The 19,953-nt window shown below is 41.5% G+C and overlaps 1 protein-coding gene across 2 annotated transcripts in view; it reads left to right on the top strand.

Moving 5' to 3' along the window:
- homer1b (homer scaffold protein 1b) overlaps positions 1-19,459 on the top strand; it is a 123,593-nt gene extending 104,134 nt beyond the window's left edge. For both annotated transcript variants that reach the window (XM_021606787.2, XM_021606786.2), the window contains 2 exons: positions 3,550-3,630; positions 15,955-19,459. In XM_021606787.2, coding sequence (XP_021462462.2) covers positions 3,550-3,630; positions 15,955-16,143 — 270 coding nt within the window. In that variant the 3' untranslated portion in view covers positions 16,144-19,459. The remainder of the gene's footprint in view (positions 1-3,549; positions 3,631-15,954) is intronic.
- Positions 19,460-19,953: the final 494 nt, after the last annotated feature.

Genomic DNA, 19,953 nt, shown 5'->3' on the forward strand with positions numbered 1-19,953 from the left:
GGCCGCCTTTCAGTCCCTGGGGATGGTACCAGAAGTAAGGTTAAAAATGTGTTAAATATTCTGCAATCAGAGGAGCAGAAAGCTGAAGCAATTGCTCAAGCAAATCAGCCACAGTGAATTTATTTTACATCAATCTTGCACAAGGCATCGAGCAAGTAGAAAGCTGTTGAATTTAAAGCAAAGATTCACTAGAAGTTAATGGAACTTCCATCGAGCCGGCTTGTTACGGCTCTCGTTTGTGGAATGACCGGACCAAGGTGCAGCGTGGTAGGCATACATCATTCTTTTTATTGATGACACCAAAAGCTAAATAACAACAACAAAAACGAAAGCGCACAGTTCTGTAAGGCAAAATAAACTATACAGAAAACAAGATCCCACAAAACCCAAAAGGAAAATGACAACTCATATATGATCCCCAATCAGAGACGAAAGACAGCTGCCTCTGATTGGGAACCATACTCAGCCAAAAACACAAAGAAACAGAAAACAAAGATTTTCCCACCCGAGTCACAACCTGACCTAACTAAACATAGAGAATAATAAGGATCTCTAAGGTCAGGGTGTGACACAGCTAAAGGCTGGGAGAGGGGCAGGCAGTTGTGTGGCTGACCAGGGTCAGTTCCACCATTTATTTAAATAAAATTCCTGCAGAGATAAAATTTTAAAAAATAAAAAAAGCTTCACTAATCTAATTTTCTCAGTAATGATGCCAGAGTCTGACAACTTGCTTAGGCAGGAAAGGAGAGGAATTTCCATGCATCAGTGTATTAACTGTTTTCCATAATTTAGACGGTTCACCAGCAGAGTCAGAGATAGAACTTAGAAAGTAGCTAGATTTAGCTTTCTTGACTGAGGAAGTGCATCTGTTTCTAAATTGCATGAAAAACTGCCAATCTGCTACAGAGTAATACTTTCTAGCTTTGGCCCAGGCCTGATTTCATCATAACAAGACCTGAAAGGTCTGTAGAGAACCAAATATTTGTATTTTTTTTACTCCAATAAGTTTAAAGGGAGCTGGTTTGTCTGCCAGAGAGAAAAAATAGATCATAAAAAAATCTAGAGCTAATTCTGGGTCATGCATGCAGCTGATAGAGGTGAAGTCAGAGTAATAATATCATGAAGAAAAGCTTGCGGGGAAAAATGTTTAAAATATCTGTTCATAATTATACGACACAGAATGGCACCTGACCAACTCTGCTATTTTGTGCGTTTTTGTACATAATGTTTCCGCCATCGTTTCCTGTGACCAAAAAAGGCTTCTAGATATGAGAACAGTAATTTGGATGAAGATTGCTCCTTAAATGAGTCGGCGGCACAGGAAATACTTCTCACCCCGGACCAGGCCCTAATTCCAGAGACTTGGAAAAGGAAGAGACGGCGTAAGAGGCCAAAGAGGCAGGCACTCTGATGAAACAACGTTGGCTAATAAATTATCCAGCTCTACCCTACGTTCTATTGGCGAACGTACCACTACTGGAGAACAAACTGGATGAGCTCTATTCGAGACTATCCTATCAACGGGAACTGAAGAACTGTAATATCTTATGAGTCCTGGCTGAACAAGGACATGGATAATCTACATCTAGCTGGTTTGTCTATGCATCAGCAGGATCGAACTGCAGCCTTGTGTAAGCTCAAGGGGGAGGCATGGGTGTCTTTGTTGACATCAGCTGGTGTGCGATCTCTAATATTAAGGAACTCTCAAGGTTCTGCTCACCTGAGTTAGAATACCTCATGATAAGCTGTAGACCATGCTATTTACCAAGACAGTTTTCTGTGTTTTTCGTAGGTGTCTATTTACCACCACAAACCGATGCTGGCACTAAGACCACACTCAACAAGCTGTATAGGGTCATCAGCGAACAAGAAAATGCTCATCCAGTTTTGGTCGAGTTCTTAGTAGTTCTGCTGGTCATGTTGTCGGAAATCTTTGAGAAATAGCCATCAAGACTCATTGTAGGATAACTTATTGAGCAAATTCTACCACTTTTTCAAGCTAGAAAATGAATATAAAAAGAGAAATTAAGAAATGCCACGGGAGCTCGCTGAAACACAGTGTTCTCTCTCAGGCGCCATTTTATCCCCACACCAGACATTGATTTTTAATTGAATCAATAAATGATTTTGGTGTGTTCCATTGAAACATCAATAAAGTACAGTATTTCTCACATGTTGGTATTTTTAGTTTATCTCTATAATTGTGTTGTTTATATGTCTTTTAAGTATTGTTTGTGCATTGCCAGTCAGGCAGGGGTGGCAGTAATTTTGGAGCCCACTGTAGACAGGTGTGTGTCTTTCCAAATTATGCCCAATCAATTGAATTTACCACAGGTGGACTCCAATCAAGTTGTAGAGACATCTCAGGATGTTCAATGGACACTTTGAGTTTCATAGCAAAGGGTCTGAATACTTACAGTGGTGCAAGAAAGTATTTAGTCAGCCACCAATTGTGCAAGTTCTCCCACCTAAAAATATGAGAGAGGCCTGTAATTTTCATCATAGGTACACTTCAACTATGACAGACAAAATGAGAAAAAAATTACAGAAAATCACATTGTAGGTTTTTTAATGAATTTATTTGCAAATTATGGTGGAAAATAAGTATTTGGTCAATAACAAAAGTTTATCTCAATACTTTGTTATATACCCTTTCTGGCAATGACAGAGGTCAAACGTTTTCTGTAAGTCTTCACAAGAAATCATGCTTGTTTGTAGGTGACCAAATACTTATTTTCCACCATAATTTGCAAATAAATTCATTAAAAATCCTACAATGTGATTTTCTGGATTTTCTTTCTCATTTTGTCTGTCATAGTTGAAGTGTACCTATGATAAAAATGACAGGCCTCTCTCATCTTTTTAAGTGGGAGAACTTGCACAATTGGTGGCTGACTAAATACTTTTTTGCCCCACTGTATGTAAATAAGGTATTTCTATTTATAATTTTTAATACATTTGCAAACATTTTTAAAAACCTGTTTTCGCTTTGTCAATATGCGGTATTGTGTGTAGATTGATGAGGATTTTTATTTTATAATACATTTCATTTAAGGTTGTAACGTAACATAATATAGAAAAAGGGAATGTCACTTCCACTGAAGTCGGCTCCTCTCCTTGTTCGGGCGTCGTTCGGCGTTTGACGTCACCGGCTTTCTAGCCATCGCCGCTCCATTTTTTACATATCCATTTGTCTTGTCTGGTTTTCATACACACCTGGTTTTCATTTCCCCAATCAATCTAATTGTTTTTAACCCTATATTTCCCATCATGTGTTGTGTGTAATTGTTTTCATGTCATACGATGTTCTTTAGCGCTTTACTTTATTGTCCTGTGTTTTTGAGCGCGTTTGTTTTGTTGTGCTCCCGTTTTGGAACTTTAATAAAGTGCGCTTTATTTATAATACTCTGCTCTCCTGCACCTGACTTCGCATTTAGACACACCTTGACAGGGAAGGGGTCTGAATACTTTCCGAATGCACTGTATAGCAAATAACAATCTGTAACAATGTGTATCTTGATTCTCTGAAACTCCCTGTCTTACCCACAGGAAATGGAGCGGTTGAAAGAGGAAGTGGAGAACGCTAACGAGCTGCTAGAGCAGAGACACTCCTTGACACAGAAACTACAGGTGAGTACATTGTACCAGTTGCTTTAGACTTTTGTATTTTTATTTATTTATTATGGATCCCCATTAGCCAAGGCAGCAGCTACTCTTCATGGGGTCCAGCAAAATGAAGGCAGTTATACAAGTTTAAAAACATTACAATACATTCACAACAGATTTTACAACACAAGTTGCGGATGATGGATGATAATTATTTGGAAAAATAACAACTTTTCAATCAAACTGTTAGGAACACAACAGCACCACTGCATTTGTTTATGTTTCACATCAGTAAGCAGCCCATAACACCCTGGACCAGAGCTAGCTATAGCTAGTTTAACAAGCTTTGAAAACACATCTTACTTTTTTAAAGTTAATAACTCCAATGTGAACATACTTAATATATCCTTACACTAGCCTTAAAAAAACGTAAATCTATGCTACTGCCACATAGGGATGAGGTGTGGATGTGGTAGTGTGCTGTCTATCTATGTGCATACACTAAACTACCCCATATATAATATTTTTTCTCTCATTACAACTCTCTCTACCTATCTTCTGATTTGCACAGTATGTTTTATTTTTAATTAGGGATCAATTCAATCCGTAGCGTGTAAGAGCTGCGTTGTTGCATGATTGCCATACAAAGGCAATTTTATTGCGTTTGCAAAGACTGCATTCACGGTAAGCGCTGCATATGTCGGCTCAATCGAAAAATGACCTTTAAATGTCAACCGTATGATGCGGATCTTCAGCGCTATGGATTGAATCGAGCCCTTAACCTATATTGTAACAGTAGTCCCATTGAGACCAAGGTCTCTTTTGCAAGGGATCCCTGCATCTCAACAATTACACAACAATTACACAATCAAGGCAGTATAGGAGCATAGAAAATACAAAACACAATCATGAAAAACAATCACATTGCTATGTAAAGAGGTCTTCAACCAAAAATCTGAATTGCCCAAAGGGCACCAATGCATCCAACTGTAAAGTAACAGAGTTGACCGTAACAGGGTTGAACATTTCAGCAATTGAACACAGGGTTCACAAAAACCATGTATTTGTTCAAACATTTTTAGCCTGTCTATCTATGGGTAACAGGGTTGACGTGTTATGCTCAACCCACTCACAAAACATCAGAAAAAAAGAAGAACCAGCCCACCTGCTTTTACACTATGATTTGACTTGACTTTAGATTCAATTTTAAAAATGAATAGTTTCATATTAAAATGATAGTTCAGTTCACGTAACAGGGTTGACCTTAAAATTAAGGACAGACGTAAATGAATCACTAACCACATTAAATAAATAATAATCTTCAGAAATGACTGTCAAGGCAACAAAATAATTAGTGCTTTAACATGGAGAATTATTGTGGTTAAGTGGGTTAAACTCTTCTTATAAGTCACAAACGAGAATTGTACAGAGGGACATATCATAAGTCTTGGCACTTTAGGAAGTCTTTATTCATATAAAAAAAATCTTGATGTATTGACTCATGTGGTCTATATTAAAAGGCACTTAATTTAATATAACAGGCTTTTTAAAATCAATATTGGTGCATGTCTACTTAAAATATCAAAGGGACGCAAAAGGCACTATTTTTGTGGAATGACCCTTTTATCTAAAGTAACAGACGGAATTTCAAGTATTAGCCATCCCTGTGACTTGGTATGGTATCTCGTACGTTAGTAGTAGCAATGTTAGTAGTAGCAATGTTAAGTAATGCAGGAGTTCTTGCAAAAAGGCTTTATAAATTAACAGGAACAGTTTTCACCTATGCAACATCAAACAGGACTATCCTACTTTATGATGAAGGAAGCAGTGATTAGTGCAAAACCTTTCACCCATGATAAAAACAAAGTGCACTGTGGTAAACTGCAGTTCATTCAAATGTGAGTTCATTCAACCTTTGATTGGATGTAAATTGCTACTGATCTGATTGGTCATCTATTCATTCTCCCCTGTGAGTCGAGAAGCAGGTGCAGGTGAAACAATTAATAAAAAAACATGAAACAAGACAGCGTGACAGTGGCGGGATAACAGGAAACAATACCAACTGGGGAATGAACATAATGGAGGGACATATAAAGGGAGGTAATGAGGATGGTAATGGTGTCTAGGTGTGAATCATGATGATCTGCAGGTACGCATAATGAAGGATGCCAGGTGTGCATGATGATGAATCCCAGGACCAGTGGTTAGTATTCCAGTGTGTCGCGCGCCGGAGTAGACGTGACAAGCGCTTTTTTAATATTAATATTATCCAAATAAAGTACCGTTTAGCAATCTGTATGAACACATCTTTGCCACAACAATAGGCTACCTGGTGATTTCGTTGATCATTTTTATATTTGGGTCGGTTATAATGTTATACCTCAGTGGTACTGGCTATATGTCTAAAGTTAGCTATAACAATGCAGTACCTTCAATACTTATGGGATGACGATGAAACATATTCTGGCAAATTAATTCTATATTTGTGAGGAAGAAAAAGGCTAGAGACAGATCATGCTTTCTATCTGATCTTGCAACCTCCGCTGCATAAAGGTAGGCCTTATGTGACCGACTGGCTCGATTTGGTCTTATGTAGCAAAATTTGAAATTGTGTTTTTTTACATTGGATAAAGGTAGAAACTCAGAGCTAGAAAATGATATATCATACATACACTACAATTGAGGAACAATGGGAAAGTAAAGTCTGCTTTGAAAGTTGATTAACTTGTAACCTCACTTTTGAGAAAATGGCCCTTAAATGTTTTGGTAAACCTACTGGAGAGCTCTTCTTTGTCTACACCCATTCAGCATCGTTCACACCCTCTTAAGCCTTAGCCCCACCCATCTCTTTAAGGATTCAAATATTTTTTATATATTTTTTTTTATTTCACCTTTATTTAACCAGGTAGGCTACTTGAGAACAAGTTCTCATTTGCAACTGCGACCTGTCCAAGATAAAGCAAAGCAGTTCGACACATACAACAACAGAGAGTTACACATGGAATAAACAAGCATACAATCAATAATACAGTAGAAAAATCTATAAAAAGCATGTGCAAATTGTAATATTTGTGTTGTGGAGAAATGACCAGGCAGGAGACGGGAGTACAGTTAGTTTTCGTTTAGTCAAAACCCCTCGTGCTCTACAGTTCCCGGCATTCCAGTGCGCATGTGCATTTCCTATTAGGTGTAGTAACGTAACATTGCCGTAATGCATTACTGCTTAGTAACAGCACAGTAACTAATATAAACAGATGTAGATCCCAGATACTACACTCCTCCCCCATAGTGTTTAACTCCCAGAGAACAAGGTAAATATGTTAGGTAACTACTAATGCAATATCTGAACAATGCATTCTTAAACATTTTTCAACTACTGAGCCCAGCACAAATCCAGGGGATTATTCTGCCCCGAAGATGGAGTTTGTGTCCTAATAACTAACCCAGGTAATGTCCCTTTTTCTTTCCTTTTATCTAGGATATATTAAAGTGTTTGTTTTACTGTCCGTTACCTCCTTAACCAGCTCAACTCACAGGTCAAGCTTTTGAGGTGCCCTTCGCTGTCGAATAGGATATCTCCGCTCCTCCTGGGCTTCCTGTGGTGGGCCAGGTTCGGGTGGAAGGTCAGGCTCTGTCTCTCCCGTACATCCACAGTCAGGAGAATAGTCCTGGGGGTCGTTATTGTTCTTGTTCTCTCGGCATGTCTCTGCTGGGGCGTTGGACCGTAGCAGATGATCCACATGAACGTTGACCTGGCGATGACCAATTTGGACTTGGTAAGTCAAAGGTCCTCTGCGTTGCAAGATCACACCTGAGTTCCACAGGCGCTTGGGGTGTCTGAAATCACGTACCATCACCCTCTCTTCCTCTTTGAATTCTCTGACAGTCTTTGAGTGTCTGTCATGAGCTTTCTTCTGCTGTAGCTGGTGCTTTGCCACAGTGCTTGACAAGTCTGGTTTCAACAATGTCAGACGTGGTTGGCGTTTCAGAAACAGTTCAGCTGGTGCACATTCCGTTACTGTGTGTGGGGTGTTACGGTAAGTAAACAGGAACCGGAGAAGCCTTTGGTGGATGGGCACAGACTGAACCTCGAGTCTAGTCCAGGCCTTCTTAAAGGTTTGCACGGCTCTCTCCGCTGCTCCGTTTGATTGTGGATAGTAAGGTGGTGACAGGATGTGCCTTACGCCGTTGTTCTTGAGAAACATTTCAAAATCGTTTGACGTGAACAGAGGGCCATTGTCCGATACGAGCTCCTTGACTAGTCCAAAGGATGCAAACAGGTGTCTGAGAAGATTGATTGTCTTTTCAGCTGTGGTCAGTTGAGTAGGGAACACTTCCATCCACTTGGAATGGACATCGACGACAACAAGGAAATGTTGCTTGTCAATTTCGGCATAATCCACATGGATGCGTTCCCAAGGTGTAGCAGCCCAGGACCATGGATGAAGAGGTACAGCAGCAGGCTTGTTGCAAACAGCTTCACAAGGTGAGCAGTGGCCTACATGCTGTTGAATGTCCTGATCCAGTCCAGGCCACCACAGATAACTGCGAGCGAGTGCTTTCATTCGAGTGATCCCTGTATGTCCCTCATGCAGGTCAGATAGCAGTCTCCTCTGGAATTTGTGAGGTACCATCACCCTTGATCCCCACAGAACACACCCTTGATCAGTGGACAACTGGTCTTTCTTGTCGATGAATGGACGAAGGTTATCGTCATTTACAAAGGTTGGCCAACCGCCTAATGTTAAGTCCAAGACTTTGGAAAGCACTGGGTCTTTCCTTGTTTCCTGTGCTATGTCAGAAGCAGATATGGGCAGTTCATCAATGAGAGAGATCTGGAAGACTGCTCTATCATCTTCACTGTCGGAGTCACTATTGCATGGTAGTCTTGATAGTGCATCGGCATTTGCGTGATCACTGGATCGTCTGTACTCAATCTCGTAGTCGTAGGCTAACAATATCAGAGCCCAACGTTGCATTTGAAGTGCAGCAAGGGTTGGTATAGCTGATTTTGGTCCAAGGATGGCCAACAGAGGCTTGTGATCTGTCAGCAGTTGGAACTTCCTTTCGTAGAGGTATTTGTGAAACTTCTTCACTCCGAATATTATGCTTAGGGCTTCCTTCTCAATTTGAGCATACTTTTTCTCACTTGATGACAGAGTCCGTGATGCAAATGCAATAGGGTGTTCTTCACCTGACGGTAGAACATGTGAGATGACGGCTCCTACTCCGTATGGAGATGCATCACACGCAAGTCTCAGCTTCATCTCTGTGTTATAGTGGGCAAGCCACTTGCTCTTTAGCAGACGCTGTTTGCAAGTCTTGAATGCTTCTTCGCATTGTGGGGACCAATTCCACTTCTTTCATTGGTTCAATGAGACCTTTCAGCAATCCATACTCAGTTGGACCCAAAACACTGAGAAATACGTCTGCTTTCTTTCCATCTTTGATTTCATTTGCAGCCAGCCAACGCTCAAAACGCTCCAAATAGGAATCAAAATCCTCTTTTGTAGCCTCAAACTCTGGTACTCGACCAACGATTGCCATTTTCACAGTTAATTGTTCAGTTTCCTTGTATTCCTTAATTTTCATCTAATTCTTCACTTCAGAAGTTTCTGCAATTACTTCATTCACTGCACTCTATTGTAATAATGTACGTTCCTTCTTCCTTTTTTTTTTGACAATATTTATATTATTTATATTTATATTATTTCAACGGGTTCAATTAGACAGTTTTTTTTTATTTAACCACCAGAGGGCAGTGTCGCTATTCTGGACTCCAATAGTCTTGCTACTTGGCAGCTCCTGAATACTGTACTAGCAGTGCTAGCAGTGGTTAGCCTTCTATACTGGCGAAAGAAAATAAAAAATAACTGACGAATTACATAATTATTTTGAGTTTCATTACTCACGCAACATTCTTCCCTTCAAGCAATGTCCGTTTATGTAGTTTAATCACCTCGTCGCCACTGTAATATTTGTGTTGTGGAGAAATGACCAGGCAGGAGACGGGAGTACAGTTCGTTTTCGTTTAGTCAAAACCCCTCGGGCTCCACAGTTCCCGGCATTCCAGTGCGCATGTGCATTTCCTATTAGGTGTAGTAACGTAACACTGCCGTAATGCATTACTGCTTAGTAACAGCACAGTAACTAATATAAACAGATGTAGATCCCAGATACTACACAAATGAGGTAGGATAAGAGAGGTAAGGCAATAAATAGGCCATGGTGGCAAAGTAATTACAATATAGCAATTACACACTGGAATGGTAGGGTGTGCAGAAGTTGAATGTGCAAGTGGAGATACTGGGGTGCAAAGGAGCAAGATAAATAAATAAATACAGTATGTGGATGAGGTAGATTGGATGGGCTATTTACAGATGAGCTATGTACAGTTGCAGTGATCTGTGAGCTGCTGTGACAGCTGGTGCTTAAAGCTAGTGAGGGAGGTAAGAGTCTCCAGCTTCAGAGATTTTTGCAGTTTGTTCCAGTCATTGGCCGCAGAGAACTGGAAGGAAAGGCGGTCAAAGGAATAATTGGCTTTGGGGGTGACCAGTGAGATATACCTGCTGGATCGCGTGCTACGGGTGGGTGCTGCTATGGTGACCAGTGAGCTGAGATAAGGTGGTGCTTTACCTAGCAGAGACTTGTAGATGACCTGGAGCCAGTGGGTTTGGCGACGAGTATGAAGCGACGGCCAGCCAACGAGAGAATACAGGTTGCAGTGTTGGGTAGTATATGGGGCTTTGGTGACAAAACGGATGGCACTGTGATAGACTGCATCCAATTTGTTGAGTAGAGTGTTGAAGGCTATTTTGTAAATGACATTGCCGAAGTCGAGGATCGGTAGGATGGTCAGTTTTACAAGGGTATGTTTGGCGGCATGAGTGAAGGATGCTTTGTTGCGAAATAGGAAGCCGATTCTAGATTTAAATTTGGATTGGAGATGTTTAATGTGAGTCTGGAAGGAGAGTTTACAGTCTATCCAGACACCTAGGTATTTGTAGTTGTCCACATATTCTAAGTCAGAACCGGTCAGAGTAGTTATGCTGGACGGCCGGGCAGGTGCGTGCAGCGAACGGTTGAAGAGCATGCATTTAGTTTTACTTGCATTTAAGAGCAGTTGGAGGCCACGGAAGGAGAGTTGTATGGCATTGAAGCTCATCTGGAGGTTAGTTAACACAGTGTGCAAAGAAGGGTCAGAGCTATAGAGAATGGTGTCGTCTGCGTGGAGGTGGATCAAATAGTCACCAGCAGCGAGAGCGACATCATGGATATAAACAGAGAAGTGAGTCTGCCCAAGAATTAAACCCTGTGGCACCCCCATAGAGACTGCTAGAGGTCCGGACAACAGGCCCTCTGATTTGACATACTAAACTTTATCGGAGAAGTAGTTGGTGAACCAAGCGAGGCAATCATTTCAGAAACTAAGGCTGTTGAGTCTGCCAATAAGAATGTTGTGATTGACAGAGTCGAAAGCCTTAGCCAGGTCGATGAATACGGCTGCACAGTAATGTCTCTTATCGATGGCGGTTATGATATCGTTTAGGATCTTGAGCGTGGCTGAGGTGCTCCCATGACCAGCTTTGAAACCAGATTGCATAGCGGAGAATGTATGGTGAAATTCGAAATGGTCGGTAATCTGTTTGTTAACTTACCTTTCAAAGACCTTAGAAAGGCAGGGTATAATAGATATAGGTCTGAAGCAGTTTGGGTCTAGATTGTCTTCCCCTTTGAAGAGGGGTATGACCGCGACAGCTTTCCAATCTATGGGAATCTCAGACAATACAAAAGAGAGGTTGAACAGGCTAGTAATAGGGGTTGCAACAATTTCGGCAGATCATTTTAGAAAGAGAGGGTCCAGATTGTCTAGCCCGGCTGAGTTGTAGGGGTCCAGATTTTGCAGCTCTTTCAGAACATCAGCTATCTGGATATGGGTGAAGGAGAAGTGGGGGAGGTTTGGGCAAGTTGCTGTGGGGAGCGCAGGGCTGTTGACCAGGGTAGGGGTAGCCAGGTGGAAAGCATGGCCAGCCGTAGAGAAATGCTTATTGAAATTCTCAATTATTGTGGATTTATCGGTAGTGACAGTATTTCCTAGCCTCAGTGCAGTGGGCAGCTGGTAGGAGGTGCTCTTGTTCTCCATAGACTTTACAGTGTCCCAGAACTTTTTTGAGTTAGTACTACAGGACGCAAATCTCTTTTTGAAATAGATAGCCTTAGCTTTCCTAACTGCCTGTGTATAATGGTTCCTAACTTCCCTGAAAAGTTGCATATCACGGGGGCTATTCGATGCTAATGCAGAACGCCACAGGGTTATTTTGTGCTGGTCAAGGGCAGACCGGTCTGGAGTGAACCAAGTGCTATACCTGTTCCTGGTTCTAAATTTTTTGAATGGAGCATGCTTATTTAATATGGTGAGGAAGGCATTTTTAAAGAATAACCAGGCATCCTCTACTGACGAGGTGAGGTCAATGTCATTCCAGGATACCCCGGCCAGGTTGATTAGAAAGGCCTGTTCGCTGAAGTGTTTTAGGGAGCGTTTGACAGTGATGAGTGGTGGACGTTTGACCGCAGACCCATTACGAATGCAGGCAATGAGGCAGTGATCACTGAGATCTTGGTGGAAAACAGCAGAGGTTTATTTGGAGGGCAAGTTAGTTAGGATGATATCTATGAGGGTGCCCGTGTTACGGATTTGGGGTTGTACCTGGTAGGTTCATTGATAATTTGTGTGAGATTGAGGGTATCAAGTTTAGATTGTAGGATGGCCGGGGTGTTAAGCATGTCCCAGTTTAGGTCACCTAGCAGCATGAACTCAGAAGACAGATGGGGGCAATCAATTCACATATGGTGTCCAGGGCACAGCTGGGGGCAGAGAGTGGACTATAGCAAGCGGAAACGATGAGAGACTTGTTTCTGGAAAGGTGCATTTTTACACCGAGGCCTGTACTCTGGAGAGGGATCAATTTGGAGGGTCCGTCATGGTCTGGGGCGGTGTGTCACAGCATCATTGGACTGAACTTGTTGTCATTGCAGGCAATCTCATCACTGTGTGTTACTGGGAAGACATCCTCCTCCCTCATGTGGTACCCTTCCCGCAGGCTCATCCTGACATGACCCTCCAGCATGATAATGCCATCAGCCATACTGCTCGTTCGTGCGTGATTTCCTGCAAGACAAAAATGTCAGTGTTCTGCCATGGCCAGCGAAGAGCCAGGATCTCAATCCCATTGAGCACATCTGGGACCTGTTGGATCGGAGGGTGAGGACTAGGGCCATTCCCCCCCAGAAATGTCCGGGAACTTGCAGGTGCCTTGGTGGAAGAGTGGGGTAACATCTCACAGCTAGAACTGGCAAATCTGGTGCAGTCCATGAGGAGGAGATGCACTGCAGTACTTAATGCAGCTGGTGGCCACACCAGATACTGACTGTTACTTTTGATTTTGATCCCCCCTTTGTTCAGGGACGCATAACTCAGTCACATGTCTGGAACTTGTTCAGTTTATGTCTCAGTTGTTGAATCCTGTTATGTTCATACAAATATTTACACATGTTAAGTTTGCTGAAAATAAACGCAGTTGACAGTGAGAGGACGTTTCTTTTTTTTCTGAGTTTAGTTGTCGCAGTGACATCATGAACATTGTCATCCGCCTTCAAATTTGTCGTTGTCGTTATGAAAAAGTAGAATCACACAAAATACAGGCTTCATGACATCAGCAGCCTAGTGTACAAAATAGCATAACTAGTGTATTTTAACACCAATAAACCCAACCGTTTAAAAATGAATTTAGTATATGTCAATCTAGCAAACTAGGCAACTAAATGTAACTTTCTAAACAATGTTTTAGTTAATTTCTAGCTAGTTAGCTAGAGCTTGCTATCAGTTCAAATAATGACCATATATAGCTAACAATGTCTTCACTTTAGCTCATTTGTCTTCATTATTACAGGAAGATAAACTCACAACAAGATCGTTATTTAGTTAATGGCGAGCCATGACAAAATAAAAGCAGGGCATTCTACTTGTCACGCCCTGACCATAGAGAGCTTTTTATGTCTCTATTTTGGTTTGGTCAGGGTGTGATTTGGGTGGGCATTCTATGTTCATTTTTCTATGTTTTGTATTTCTTTGTTTTGGCCGGGTATGGTCCTCAATCAGGGACAGCTGTCTATCGTTGTCTCTGATTGGGAACCATACTTAGGCAGCCCTTTTCCCAGCTGTCTTGGTGGATAGTTAACTTTGATTGTGGCACATAGCCCTTAAGCTTCACGGTTGTTTTGTATTGTTTATTGTTTTTGTCGGCATCATCCTACATAAAAGGAATATGTGCGCTCACAACGCTGCGCTTTGGTCCACTTCCTTTGACGGCCGTGACACTATTAGAGAATTTTAGAACTTGGACACTGTCTCAATGGCCTACCTTTGGGTGTGTTTGAAAATTTGCTCTGGCTACATACTCCGCAGAATAACTGATACATTTGCGAACGCTCAACACCTGTTGAATAAGGCCGGTGTCAGTAAAAGTTGGCAAAAAAAGTGTAATTAAATTGTTGCCAGCAGCACAGTTAGTCACCAAAGTTCTGGATAACATGAAAACAGCCTAACCAGCTCTGCTAGTGCGAGTAAAATGGTCAGAGTGAGATGTTCTTGTATCTGGAAGTTGCCTAATCATTGGCCAGAGCATCCAGTGTCACTCTGAACACTCCGAGAGCGAAATGCTCTGAATTTACAAATGGACAATCTGACAATGCTCTGAATTTACGAATGCCCAGAGCACACTCTGGCACTGCAGTTTGAATTTATGAACACACCCGTTATATCCTAATTTGACTTTGGTGCAGGTCATGTTCTTCACATTACTGTCTCTGGTAAACACATAATATATCAAATTAAATCTAAGTTTATTTGTCACATACACAGGATACAGAAGATGTAGTGAAATAGTTACTTGCATAATGGAGTCTTTTGTTTAGACATGTAAGTAGCTAGCTAAACAATGAACCATAATCTCAACTCATGAAGTGGCTCTGAGATACGAATAATATTACTACACAGATCATACACGTAACGTTAGTTAGCGAGGCTGTCAGATAATGATAGCTAGCTAACGGTGCGCTTTAACTTGAAAGGAAAATGACTTTCTTAAATTTATCTGAAAATGTAGCTAGCTAGACTATCTTACCCGTGGTTGGACACTTCTCCCTCTCTGTCACGGATGCCATGTGTGACCTATACAACAGCCTTCTGTGTGTTCTCTTTTCGACTCCCTCTGTATATTTGCAATCAAATGGCAGAATTATATCCATCTCCTTAACTATCATACTGTAATTCCACTGATTTCTAAACTCGGTCCTCCAGAAAGTGAAGAGCAACTTTTGCAGTTCTACTACGTGATATCTTTCAAAAAAGTGGCGTTAAAAAGGATTACCTACACATACTGTTCAGCTCATATTATAGACAGACGTGCCACATGGCAGACCAATCCAAAGTCATCTCTCGGAATGTCCATCCCATCCATTATCTCAGCCAATCATGGCTAGCCGGAAGGTTCCAGTCTTTTTCCATGGCTAAACCAATTACAGATGGAATACAATTTTGTTATTAAGACATATGAAAGTTCACATGTTCCAAAAGGAATTTCTGCCCCAAAACTAAATTTGATTAAATAAAGAAGTTTACATGCAAAATGCCTCTCCTGTTAGGTAGTGATGCCTAGTACCCTTAGTTTCCCGAAACAAGTCACATATGATCCTGCTTGCTCTGGACTCCAGAGAAGTGACAATGTGACATGATATCCCTAATTGATATTGACTGCTAACATGAATGACTTTCAGCTCAAAATGCAGGTGAAAAACACAGTTTATTTCTGATTCTTGCGTTGTGAAAATCTGTCATCGTTTATGGCTGTAATGATAGCCTACATTTGCGCAGCGATTGTGCACACGTGCACGTGCGTCCGCGGGGTCACAAGCTTTGAACCACTCTTTTTTTGGTGGTCACGGGTCAAAAAGTTTGAAAACCACTGAACAAATTGCTGATTTGCTGAAATGCTATAGGATCAGGTGCAGCGCAAAAGGGAAATTGTAGGGAGAGAGGACTGCCATAAATGAATATGCATCTGCAGCTCCCAAGAATATGAACTGTTTACTTATGAAGCTTGATATTTGGATTTTTTTAAAAAAATTAATTATTACATAATCAAAATGTGAAAAGGGCTGTCTTGTAGCCTCAATAAATAGAAAAATATTTGTTGTTGAACAACATATATCTCGACCCGTTCTACTTGGGACTCGACTTGGGCCTTGTGACTTGAGACTTGCTCTCTCCCCCCTCTCTTCCCTCCACAGGAGACGGAGTTGCATGGGCGAGTGTTAGAGGAGCAGCTCCTGGGAGCTGAGCAGCGATTGGAAGAAAGTCAGGAAGAGCAGGAGAACTTCAGGAAGAGCCTAAGGACCCTACTGGAGATGCTGGACGGGAAGATATTTGAGCTGACAGAGCTCAGGGACAGCTTGGCCAAGCTCATAGAGGGCAGCTAGTTAATCACACACCACCTACCACTGGCCAACACACTGAATTACACATAGACACACTGACCCCTACTGGCAGAGTCAGAGAACTACACACACAGATACACCACATGATTGACATGGCTCATATAGGTCCTATAGAGCTCACTGGCTCACAGCGCCCCTTAATGTTAGACATACAGAACAGCACTCTCACCTTCTGCCAGACCCATAGATCAATAATATACACTGCTGCCAGACCCACACAACAACATAACCCAGTGCTGATGACATAGAACAGCACCCCTTATTGGCTCCTAGGTGTATTGTAACTGCACCCTCTCCTTCCAAAATAACCTCCTGCAGCTGCTGCCACACTGCCCCCAGCTGTTGAACACACAGAACAGGTGCCCCATGCGGACTCTCTGAACATATGTCTGAGCAACGACATCCTTTGCAGACTGACAGAACAGCAACCCTTTCTGGTAGACTCACAGGAATACGGCTTTACAGTTAATTCATATACAGTATTCAGTATCTGGCCCATGCAGAAATAAAACCCACAAATCTAATGTTGCCAGCACCATATTACAACACGCTGAGCTATTGAAAATCACAGAACTACAGGAGAGCCCTAAATCAACCACTGAAACCCACAGAGCAGAGGCAGGAGTCATGTCCAACACACAAACACACACCTTGGCCTAGGATTTACAAAGGCTGCTGTAAATTGGAGTACTGTTTACATTGATATTCAAGTCTTCATGAGTATGACTGAACCTTCGCAATATGAAAATAGTATAGTATACTATGACAAGAGAATCTTCCAGAAGCATTGGTCATGCTTTATTTAGAACTCCAGGTTGCCTAGCGCTTAAGAGCATTAGGCTAGTAACCGAAAGGTTATTGGTTAGAATCCCTGAGCCGGCAAGGTGGAAATATCTGCTGTTCTGTCCTTGAGCAAGGCAGTTAAGCCCCAACAACAACTGCTCCCTGGGTGCAGATGAAGCCAATTAATGCAGCCCCAGCACCTCTCTGTTTCAGAGGTTGGGAAACTGACTCTTGACTGGGAAATTTCTTTATGGTTTATTCCTCACTTCTTATTCCACCAGCCCAACTGGTTGATTTCTCACTTCTTATTCCACCAGCCCAACCCCAGAGACCTGGGGAATGTTCCCTCTAAACTGCACGCACTTCCTCCAGGACTGCAGCGCAGAAGAAATGCAATGCTGTGCTCAGAGATGCAAGAGATTGAAATTCACTGAGTTCGCCCTATATAGATCAACGTCTTTCTTGTGATTCAATCAACATTATATCACACCCTTTTCAATGCAACAAAACAAATCAAACTCTGCAAGATTGAGTCTGTGATTGTGTTGTAGGCAAGGCCAGTGCACAACGGAGTAGAATTATATTGTCTGGGGTAGCCCACAAGCATCTTTCAATCACCAAGTGAATGCGCTTTTCAGATGATTTCAGATCAGAGTGCAGAGCCGTGCAAGTGCACATTTGTTGATATTCTTTGATAGTTAGTTATTAGACCAGTTACAGATAAGTATAAGTCAGCAATGGGGAGTTACTGCTTCCTACAAGAGCACAAACCTTGTAGGCTACATTTCAAGCACTTGTTGAAAGGCAAGTCAGATAAGAAGCTTTTGTCTTAATTAAAGGGGCAATGTATTTTGAGTCAGGCTTGAATATGCAAATAAGCCAATAGACAGAGGGGTAGCCTAAATTGTCTAATTCTCTGTATGGTAATAGTAATTCATTTTATTTAGTGAAATGGTTTCTTCCATCATACAACACAATGCAATCACCTTTTTGGCCCATGGTGTTACAGACCAAGTAAAACATATTTGATTCATGTCAATGTAAAAACGTTTTTAAAAGCCTCATGAAGTGTAGGCCTGCATTGAACAACACATATAGGCTACTGTAGCGCATAGAAAACAAAAGCTATTTCCATGTGAAAATGTTATGGGATTTGCTCCATTGGTTGTGTTGGTAGGCCTACCATTAAGTTCAAATAGCCATAATAGCCTATTGGCTACTTTCTAAAACTGTAAGGGTACAGCCTCAGTGTTCACTGTAAATGCGCGCTGGAAATTGCACAGAATTCTCACAATGTTCAATTTTCAGCTCACACGACCTAAAATTTGCTCAGTGCCCCCCAAAATTTGAGGAAACATTGGACCTGGGGTTTGGAGAAACGTTTCAGAACGTTTCAAGCAGTTCAGAGTTAGCCCTGTTCATTTGAAAGATGTTTAAATGTTTTAAAATCTTACACATTCTGAATCCACCCTTACTTCCACCTGAACAGAGAACTGACCTTATCTTCCTGCAAAGCTTGGGGCAATGTGTGTGTTACTGAATGGGTTCTGAACTCTACACTGCTTGAGTGTGTTGGAGTGTGTGTATGTGTCTAGAGAGACACATGCACAAAGAGGCCTGTATACACACTGAGCAAAACCAGACATTCTCTGGATGACAGACACTTTAATCTAACAATCAGGTATTCAACTCAGTGGTCTGACTCAGACACCAAGACTGCACCTCAAATGACACTCTATTCCTCATATAGTGCTTTACTTATTAAAAGATACATAGAAAGACATAGGTAGTTAGAAAGATAGATAGTTGTATATTTTATTTATGTAACTCTTCAATAAAAAAAGCATAGTATGACATTTATGCATCGGCACTTTAAAATTCAAGATTATAATATGGCTCAAAGCATAAATGCCATATGTGCAAGGAAAGAAGAAAAACTGTACCATTCATGTGTCTCTACTGCACTTTAAGGGGAATAAGGGGAAGAGATGCACCCTAAAACTCTTTGGTCTCAAAAACACTGGTTACACCCACATGAAAAAATACTATGGTTTTCTATAGAATACTACCGTACTTACAATATAATTATGTAGTAAACTGTTGTATACTGTAGAATACTAGATCATGTGTAGGACTTTACATACTATAGAACTGAGGAGGCTGGTGGGAGGGCTATAGGAGGACGAGCTCATTTTAATGGCTGCAATGGAGTAAATGGAACAGAGTCAAACATGTGGTTTCCGTATGTTTGCTGTTTGAAACCATTTTATTTATTCCATTCCAGCCATTGCAATGAGCCGATCCTCTTATAGCTCCTCCCACCAGCCTCCTCTGCTAAATAATGTTGTAGTATACTATAGAATACTATAGTGTTATCTGCAAATAAACACTGTAGTATATACTATATAGATCAGGGGTAGGCAAATCCTGTCCTCGAGGGCCTGATTGGTGTCACACTTTTTCTCCATCCCTAGCAAACACAGCTGACTAATCAAATTGTATTCTAAACTGAAGATCATGATTAGGTGATTATTGGAGTCAGGTGTGTTAGCTGGGGCAAAACTGTGACACCAATCAGGCCCTCGAGGACTGGAATTGCCCACCCCTGATATAGATACTACTAATTAAATACTGTAGTATATAATTAGCATATATCTGCCCATTCCCCACCCCCATATCCCAATTTGTGCTACCCATAAATGAGAAACCTACATGTCAAGTATGCGTTCACTAGAGGGTATAGAAAACAGCAGGAGCGGTGAACTTTCTGTGCCAGCCAGCCAGCCAGCCAGCCAGCCAGCCAGCCAGCCAGCCAGCCAGCCAGCCAGCCAGCCAGCCAGCCAGCCAGCCAGGCAGGCAGGCAGGCAATGGAACATTTTCTCTTTTAGTATTTCTCCAGTAGATTTTCTCAAGGAGAAAGCCTTCACTTTAATGTCAAAGATAATAAAACAAAAATGCTATAATAAATACTACAGTAATGTCTGCAGAACACTGATACTACAGTATACT

This window comes from Oncorhynchus mykiss, chromosome 6, assembly GCF_013265735.2.
Source record: "Oncorhynchus mykiss isolate Arlee chromosome 6, USDA_OmykA_1.1, whole genome shotgun sequence".
Lineage (NCBI taxonomy): Eukaryota > Metazoa > Chordata > Actinopteri > Salmoniformes > Salmonidae > Oncorhynchus > Oncorhynchus mykiss.